Consider the following 9,614-nt stretch of genomic DNA (forward strand, 5'->3'; position numbering starts at 1 on the left):
GAGGGACGGATAAGCAGACTTAACATCCCTCATCGGGAAAATGTGTCCCTTTCTGTCTGACCGCCTCAGCAGTCCTTTAGCCTGCTTAAAGGACTCTGGACACTGTGTTTCCTCATACATTTTGTCCCTCGTTTCCCGCTATAGCCTCTCGCCCCGCACTCCGCTGCTCTATTTCAGTTGGCTTACAGTGGGGGGGTTAAAAGTGTGGAATGCCAAAGGGGTGAACTTCTCTCGCTCAAGCAGCAAATCCCCTCTTCTAACAGAAGGGCCTTCAGAAGCACTCACAAGCCAAAACAGAAAAAAAAGATGGAAAGCTTGTCGCTAGTGCCGAGCAAGATTCATCTATTCCCTCTACAACAGTTCCTGTCCGTATTTGCGGGGCAACATACTGTGTGGCGGAGAGCAAACTCCATCAGCCCTGAATGTCACCACTCGTCCAAATTAAACTGCGGGTCAGGGATCAAATGCACATCATTCAACTGCTCATCTACATGCAAGAGATTAAACAGCTTGACCTATCACTCCTGTCTTGTGAATCTTAAAGTGGTGGGGGCTTCTCCGGTCAGCTCCCTCTAACCCTTTTGTCTTCACAGCACGCAGATGGAAATTTGACTGTTCAAACTCATGCATTGTGCTACAGATTAAAGAGTTTTTTGTCCTTCCAGACTTATTGGCCTCAGATATTATGTGGCAAGAACTCTATGATCAAAAAGTGTGTGTGTGGTGTGTGGTCCCACAATGCTGTGTGCAGACATGGTGTGTGCATATGCGTGCAAAAGCTGTTACCAGTGTATGCATGCTTTCCTGACCTCTCCCCTCTCCTCTTGATTTTCTCTGTCTTTGGGATCTTTCATTCTCTCTCCTGTGGAATTTATTAAATGATATTTAAAGTCTTAATAAACAGTCAATGAGTTGGTAATACTTAAGGCTATGTTAATGAAAAGGCAATGCATCCATAATTGCATTTAGGCATAGTAAAACTGTCTATGTTGCAGCCTAATTCTCTAAAATGTAGCCTGGGCTAACACACTCCATATTGTACGTCAGTAGTTAGACTTATTTAATTAAATATCCCAAATTTGCCTGTGAGCTCTCAATGGGCGGATTATGAACTTTCAGGCCCCTGGGCCCAGATGTATTAAGGGCCCCCCACTAATTGTCGCATATGTGGGAGGGGGGGTTTGGGGGTTCTCCCCCAGAATTTTTTTTGTTTCCTGTTGATTTCCTGTATTCTGGTGCATTTTGGGGATGGCCAATACTAAATTAAATCAGATTCATAGCCTATATCCTGATTTGTTGATATTGAGGCAATGATTCCATGCGATGGCTTGGGCTTCAGGGCCCCCTGACCCCCTGGGCCCGGTAGGCCCGTGCAGTAATCCATCCCTGGAGCTCTCTGTGTGTGTGAAAAGAAGGGGTAATGGTGGTGTTGGTGGAGGGCAGCGAGAGTATGTGTGTGTGTGTGTGTGCGTGTGTGTGTGCGTGTGTGGTGTGTGTGTGTGCGTGCGTGAGTGAGTGAGCATGTATATCCACACCCAGTTTCTGTGGCATGGAACAATTTAATCAAGAACCTCATCACTGCCATAATGTGGGTTTCTCCCATTATACATCACTCTTAATAACCCCCATTGTGATTACACTCTATGTAGTCATTTATAATGGACCCATTGATGACTGACAGGGAGAAATCTATTAACTCTTTACCCATTTTCATCAAGCACTTCAGTTAATCCAACAATGATCTAATCTGAATCTTGGAATATCTGCAAAATGCTCCTCTACAAATTTAAGGAGCTGCCATTGAAATAGACTCGCAATGTACTTTGTTACAAGCATTTCTTTCTTCTTTTTTTTATTTATTTGTATTTATTTATCTATCGTTTGAAGGTTTTACTGTCCTGACCCTTTTTGGGTGATTTCAGTTTCACACTATAGCCTACTTCCTGTCCTGGTCCGCTGCTATTTGGGGTATTGTGCTTTTGTACTGCTGCCTCCGTCTGTCCACGAGGTGATAAGCGATCGATGAGACACAGGCTTCTGATTTCCTGCACTATTCAATTTTTAATATCAAGGGCTCCATAGACACAGTCCATTTCAGTTTGTCTGACCTACCTGGCTAGTGGGTTCAGATAGTGTTAGAGAGAGGAGCCAAATATAACAAAGAGGCTCTGCTCACTTTCGGGAGCAGAGAGAGAAACAGGAACAGAGAGAGAGAGAAAGAGGAAGAAAGAGAGAGAGAGAGAGAGAGAGCCTCTTACCATTCACTAAAGCATTTTGGCAGATGGGATGTGCTTGTTTGTGTGTGTGTGTGTGTGTGTGTGTGTGTGTGTGCGCTTGTGTGTGTGCTGATGGGAGGCCCACTGAGTGCAAAAAGGTAAGATGTGTGTGAATTGTTTTCCATTTTCTGAATTGTTATAACACTGTTATAAACTATTTATTACAAGAGTAACAATCAAAGTGAATGGTAGACTATTCATTATCAATGGATTCATTGTCTGACTGACCATTTGATGGAGGAATACGAAATATCATTATTCAAAATGTTATACGTATGGTGTACTGCCAAAACTCTCTTCTCTGTAAACTGAAATAACATGGTGAGTTGTAAACAACCAGCGAGCATGGAGTGAGTCCCTCCATCTTTCTCTATTACCTGATGGCAGTTACTGCCACACAAGTGACAGTCATGGCAAAAAGACAAACAACAAAAACAACAACAGATAGAACCAAGAGGCCTTTTCCTCATGACAGAACTGCATACTTTCCAACGTGAATGTCGCTCTGCAGACACTGCAAACAGTAGGATGCATGACCAAAAAAAAGAGAAAGAGAGAGAGAGAGGAGGAGGAGTAGAGATAGAGAGAGAAAGAGAAAGTATGGGAGAGGGAGACGGAGACACTGACAAAGTGAAACAAGTGGGGGGATATGGTTCATAATGAAGCGTGGAAGCGGTAAAGAGAAACTGGCTGGGTCTACTGTGGGCCCTAAGGGTAGAGCCCTATCACAGAGAACAATGCCCCTCTAAGCTGGCTCGCCTGACGCAAGATAAGTGGCAGAACAGAGGGTTCGCCCGGGTCCTCAAGCTGTTTTTACGGAGATACACAAAAGCTGCACTCAGGAACTCGACACCCCCGCCGACAAAGCTCAGGACACAAGGAGGCACGAAAGAAGCAAGGCAAAGAAAGGGAGAGGAGAGAGAGAGAGAGAGAGAGTGTGTGTGTGAGGGAGTGTCAGTGATGACGTGTTTAATGTTGTGTGTGCTTCGTAAACACACCACCCAATAAAAACAAGGGACGGCTCCAACCAGGCGAAGCAGGTAATACTGAGGATTTGTTCCTCCATGTTGTTTTATTGCCTCCTTGTTGAGGGTGGTCGTGTCCCTGTGACGGGTTGGTCATTGAGCTTCAGCAACAGGGAGAGTGGATTTGAAATGGGTAAACGCCTTGCTGTCGCTGGAGCATTTACCCATTGCAAATCCATACCAGAGTTACTGAATTGATATTCATGGATTGGTTTGGGAGCAGAAAGCAATGAGAGTCCTGTGGAGAGTCAGTGTTCCTTCTCTCTTCTCCTTCATCTCTTGATGTTTTGTGTCACCAGTGGGGGAAAACAAAACAAGACTTGTTGATTTGAGAAGCATATGGTCACAGGATCCCGTTGCCATGGCTATGTGGGTTATATTTGTGTGGACGTGAATATAAGTGTGTGTGTGGAGGAAGTGAGGCCTTTACATATAAAAATATCCTCATTCATCATTTCCTTCCTCTGAAAATATGCTAATAACAGAACGTCTGCAGAGAATTGCAAGACCCTGAAGCCCCCAGAGGAAATGTGTGTGTGTGTGTGTGTGTGTGTGTGTGTGTGTGTGTGTGTGTGTATGTGTTTATTTGTGCGTGTGCACCACAAGGAAGCCCTATACGCTACTTCAGCCCAGTTCCACGCATGAACAACACTGACAGAGCGGGAGTGTGTGTGTGCGCGTGCGTGTATGTGTGTGTGCGCGCGTGTGTGTTATCTCAATTATTTTTTTAAAATGAGACGCCCTACAGTGGTAGGTTCAAATTGATAAATAAAACAGGGACATTTTTCACAGAGGAATGTGTGTGTGTGTGTGTGTGTGTGTGTCCTCGTGTGAGCCCTGGGCTTTTGAGAGAAATGAGGAATTCTCCCCACATGTTTGTGGCCAAAAAATGACACAAAAAAAAGAAAGAGAGAAGGAGAGGGGGGAGGATAACTTAATTAACTGCTGTGAGAGGATGATAACGAGGTTGCATTCAGCCTCTCTAGTAATTGTGTTTCACACCATCCATTTGGAGAGGGGTCATTGCGTGTCAGGGGACCGCACACGAAGCATAGATAAGACGCCTCATTACGTATGCGTCCGATAAGAAATGTCTCCCGGTGCAAAACTGACAAAAAAAAAGAGAGAGGAGGTTTGGAGGGGTTTGGGAGCAGTGTGTGTAGAATTTTGACTCCATCCTAGAAAGGGGTTGGTCTATTTTGCCCTCGCATAATTGGTTGTTAAATAAGTAATATTTAAGAGTGAGTTTGTATCCAGTTGGAAATGAAGCCATTAAATCACTTCACTCAATGGGATGTTTTTTAGGGAGGGTTGTGAGACGTTGGCTATAGGAGCCGTTTGCCAGAAAAACAGAGCTTCTGATATGAACAGATTTATCTTGGTTGCAGAACTTGACAACTGATGTGCATGATTTTACTTTAATAACCTTTACAAATAACAGAGATCTCATTGGAAATCAATCTAAAAAGCATTTCCTTGGCCATTAAATTCAACCTGACAGCAATCAAACCGCAACCAGGGAAACATAATTTGCAATGGAGCAGACGAGCACATAATCCATTGGAGGGTTGTGCATGTAGCCTACCAATAGGCCCTGCGGTTTTTTGGGTATGCCACATCAGGCCTATTTGCACTGCAGGAAAATGACAAAGTGACACGCTGCTGATCATCCTGCTGTGTAAATCTTCATTTTTTTAGAGCCGACTGTCGAGAAAAGCACTCCTGAGACACACTGCCCTGGTGGAGCTGCCTGACCGTATCAATCGATCATCTCAGGGGTGATTACACTGGTGATGGAGCTCAGTGGGGGCTGTTGGCCCATCCAAATGGATCAGCTAGTGTAATGATGGATTGGTATGGATATCGCACATCATGAAATTTAGGTCTAAATCTCGATCGGTAGCCTACATCAACCCAGAGGTTATCTGTGAAACATGGCCAGATTATAGGCCTAGGGGAATGGTTAGAGTGTTGTCATAAGATCCTGTCTTGCATTCAGCTTAGAAGGCAATAGGCCTGGCTGAGCTTGGTGATTTGGTTTACCCTGTCACACTGAATGCCCAATTAGTGATCATCAGTGATCTTTAGTGACAGTTACATCTATGCAATAACTAGGCAAGGCAGTTGTGGGCTATCCTACCCATGATCTGACATAGGAAGCGATCCAAATCCGAACTGAAATTAAGTGGATCACATGCTCCCCCTTGTGAATATTTTGTCAGCATAATGTCCTGGGGCCCTTTGAGACTACAGTGCTGTTTTTGTTCCCAAGGGACATAATCTTTTTCCACAAAATAATATAAAATCTGTAACGCTACCATATGTTTCATCACATATGTGGATTAATGATTCATTATTCATCAAAAGTAAATAACCTACATTATTATGGCCAACTCAAAAGATGTCACGAGACTGCGCAAACGTTTTGCAGCAATGACTCCCTTCAACCTGGGATGAGACGAGTTCAGTGGCTTGCGTTTACATCATGGTGACTGACGTTACGGGAGCGCCTTTGTGTAGAAGTAAAGAACTTCTTCTACTTCAAGTATGACGGGTTGACACAGTGATACTAATAATTGTAGGGATCTTTGACAAGCGGTGTTTGTCTGGTTTGGTTGTTTGAATAGAAAAACAATGTCTGCCAATGAAGATCAAGAGGTAATTTGCACAAATATGCTAAGCCATATCGTTCGTCCGTGCTAGTTAGCTAGCTTACGAGAACAGCATCCGTAGTTGTAGCTTGCTAACACGACACTTACAAACTAGTTAACGTTACAGTCTTAGCGTAATGTCACTCATGGGTAGGTTTGACCATACCAATGAATCGTTATTTTGAATCAGTTTACTGGTTTTATATGAGTCATACGTCAGCTAGTCCATGTTGGGTTTAAACTGTCTCATCTTGTCATCCCATGTGATTAACGTGAACGAAAGTTAGCAATAACTTAACCTAGCTAGCCTGACTGGACCTCTGGTGTTAAGATGGATCATACTCGATAGGCGGCTAATCTATAATCAACCTCAACAGTCAATGTGTCTGATGTTAACTTATAAAAGAGATAACGGTACCTTAACGTTACCTACTGTATGCAAGCAAACGGGCACTTCGCTAGCGTTACTGGGCTTTTATTTATTTATTTTAACTAACGCTGGTTAACTCATCTTTTGATGGTTAGATTCAACTTTACTGTCATTGTACAGAGAATTCGAGTACAGAGACAAATACATTACTTACACGCTTTACCAGCAGCTAATTTCAGGGAAGGGGTCATGTTATTGTTAATCTGCTTTCAATGTTACATTTACAGATGGAGCTGGAAGCTCTTCGTTCTATATATGAAGGGGATGAGTGTTTCAAGGAACTCAGTCCGACGACTTTCCAGTTTAGAGTGAGTCATTTCTGCTAGTCCTATCAGTCCAACGTGCCACCCGAAACCTGTTGCTAATGTTAATAGTCGATTGGATATGTTGTGTTGTTGAAACCACTTAAAAGGATGTGTGATATTGGTATGCATCTCTGTAGTTACCAGCCCGGTACCCCAGATTGAAATTGAAATTTGGTTCGTCTGGGTTCTCCCAGGCTATGTTATTACATGAGTTGCTGATGTAAGATAGTAGGTTAATTCTACAGGTGCACTATAGGTGGTCATTACTTCTGCCAAGTAACACTTTTATCTTCTGTCTTTAGATAGGAGATCACGAAGACCCCAAAGCTTTTCTTTTGGACGTTTCATGGCCGGAGACATATCCTGAAACTGCCCCTCAGTTAACCTTACAAGCCTTTTTCAACAATAGAATGTAAGCCACTTTCTTAGCAAAGTTGATCAACACAACATAATTTATAGTATAGTATATACACCTTGTCAGATTCATTTAACAAGTTAATATACTTGTGTAGTTCTACTCTGACAATATCAGTGTTCTTTCTTGCATAACTTAAGAACCTCCTCTGCATTTTAAAGTATAAAACATGTACACCACTGTTTCCTGCTGGTTTGTTAGATCTCCGACCACAAAGCAGGATATTATCTCTAAGCTGGAGGAGCAGGTGGAAGCTAACCTGGGCACAGCCATGATGTACACATTATTTGAATGGGCCAAAGAAAACCAAGCAGATCTGATGGAGCACCACCAGCCTGTGAAGGATGCAGCGGTCAGTCCCTGTGCTGTTTGTTTCATGTTGGTTTGCTGTCTGCTGATCTCTTTCTTTTTTTTTTTCTCTCTCTCTCTCTCTCTCTCTCTCTCTGGCTTTGCATATTTGCCTATTTTGTCAAAATGCAAGAGAAACTATAATTTGTCCACTTAAACTACTGAACTTGGTTCAGTAACTTTTGTCATCTTGTTATTAATCTTTTTTGTCATCTTGTTATTTGGTTAAGACTCTTAACCCCAGCAATGAAACATCGAGTCCTGTGTGTTCAAACAAGAAGAAGGAGAAGAAAGAGCAGCTGACCAAAGCACAGAAGAGGAAGATGATTTCACGTACAGGTATGTGCATGTTTTGCATATGCACAACTTATTTCTCTGTCTGTCTCTATACTACAATGATAACGTTGAATTTATTAGACATGTAGTGGAATTTGTTCTGGTAGAATACCACTAAATTGTGTTCTGGTGTTTTTTTTTTTTTTTTTTTACTTATGTGTCTGCAGATAATAAAGGAGAGCTTCCTCGAGGTTGGAACTGGGTAGATGTCATCAAGGTAAAGGAAGAATTTGTTGCGAAATCACATCATTTGATGTCACATTCTACATTGTCATTACCTAGCCAGATATAACCTGAGATAAAGGCTGGGCAATTATAATTTTGTTCCAGTAGAGGGCAATATATGACCTTTTCTTGAAACAGTTGCAACCTCGTTGACTTTTCTCTCTCTCTCTCCTCCCCCCACATAAACTTGTTGACGATGTACATCCCACATCAGCATGTAAGCAATTTTTTTTTTTAAGTTCTATTTTAAGCACTCTCTCATTCATTTTACTCAACCCCCTGCCACTGCATGTAATTTACATGTAAAGGCGCACTATTAAAAGTTGTAGTAATGCTGTCTTAACGTATCCATACTACAGCTGAGCAAAACGGGAGGAGCCGCAGAGGACTAGACGAAACAGCAGACGAATGGAAGGAGGCAGAGATGGGGAAAGATTGATGGATAAGGTGGTGAAGAGGTCTTAAGTGGATGATTGGAGGACTGACGCTGTCCGTCTCGCGTTTTCTGGAGAGAGTACAGAGTGCAACGTAACCTCGACACACACGCTTCAGACAGGGTTATTTGAGGTTCTCCAGAAGATGGGTCTCTCTTTGCATTGGGGGACTGTCAGACCACTACACAGATGTTTAGCTTTTTAAGGTCATGTGAGCGAGGGGTAGACTGAGAAGTCTGAAGCAGCTTTGCTTTTCCCTCTGCTGTCTGCTCTTGGGTGTTTTTTGCTGTGCAATTTAGATAAAGTTGCAGAGTGTGTGAGTGTGTGAGTGTGTGTGTGTGTGTGCGCGTGTGGAGAGAGAGTGTGTGCATGTGTTTGTGTCTAAAAGTCTATGAGTTGTATCTGAGTGTGTTTGTATCATTTGTACAAGTTTCCTTTGCAGTATCATGACGATGCCATACATACAAATGTGTTGATAGTCTAATCGCACAGGCTGCCAGTCTCCTTATCCAATGGTAGATGCCATCCCACTCAGAACTCTCACCTACCTCAAATGTAAAGGTGGAAGAAAAAACACAAGATGAGTGAGATAAACAAGGTCAAGATCCAGACACAGAACTCAAAAGAACAAGACTAGGCCTACACGTTAATTCTTGTTTTCATAGATTTCAGTGATTGATAATAATTTAATGACGTCTGTTATTTTATTTAAATTCTGGCTGGTGTGCAATGATTAACTAAATGGAAACGTGCTGGAAACAGATCTAAAAAAAAAAGGACCTTTCCCTGTAGGCTTTACACTGTATGTGTGTGAAAGGAACACTTTTTAAAATAAAATACTTTATGATCTATTTTTGATGTCTAATGTGATTCCTCCCCCTCTCCTTTTAAATCGAAATGTGTTATGAAGTATATTATGTAGGCCTACATGTACTCTGTTCACTTGCTGGGGGCATGTGAATAGTAGTTTTTAATCTCCAAGTATATTACTCACAGACATAATAAGTTCCCATGGCAATGCATGTGAGTAGAATTCAGAGGTGAACAACTTACTCATGCTGAAAGACCTTGCATTAGACATCATGCAGGAGTCTTGAGTTGAATGATATTTCAAGGAATGCGTTGTTTTGGATCGAAAAGAGTCCGAAATGAGTTAAAAAGATATATAC

The 9,614-nt window shown here is 42.3% G+C and overlaps 1 protein-coding gene across 1 annotated transcript; it reads left to right on the plus strand.

Annotated features, from left to right (window-relative positions):
* The first annotated feature begins 5,762 nt into the window (after positions 1–5,762).
* rwdd (RWD domain containing 4) lies at positions 5,763–9,296 on the plus strand. The gene is made up of 8 exons (XM_048236305.1): positions 5,763–5,959; positions 6,610–6,690; positions 6,990–7,099; positions 7,304–7,454; positions 7,681–7,789; positions 7,954–8,003; positions 8,226–8,228; positions 8,371–9,296. Exons 1-8 carry the CDS (start codon positions 5,936–5,938, stop codon positions 8,401–8,403), a joined length of 561 nt encoding a protein of 186 aa, XP_048092262.1. The 5' UTR covers positions 5,763–5,935; the 3' UTR covers positions 8,404–9,296.
* The last annotated feature ends 318 nt before the right edge of the window (positions 9,297–9,614 follow it).

Source organism: Alosa alosa, chromosome 24, assembly GCF_017589495.1.
Source record: "Alosa alosa isolate M-15738 ecotype Scorff River chromosome 24, AALO_Geno_1.1, whole genome shotgun sequence".
NCBI classification, from domain to species: domain Eukaryota; kingdom Metazoa; phylum Chordata; class Actinopteri; order Clupeiformes; family Clupeidae; genus Alosa; species Alosa alosa.

Bases quoted from the DNA above. Each gene is read 5' to 3' on its own strand.
- rwdd (XM_048236305.1), top strand. From the start codon at position 5,936: ATGTCTGCCAATGAAGATCAAGAG. The intron at 7,100-7,303 runs GTAAGCCACTTT...CTGGTTTGTTAG, and splicing joins GCCTTTTTCAACAATAGAAT to ATCTCCGACCACAAAGCAGG. The intron at 7,455-7,680 runs GTCAGTCCCTGT...TATTTGGTTAAG, and splicing joins AGCCTGTGAAGGATGCAGCG to ACTCTTAACCCCAGCAATGA.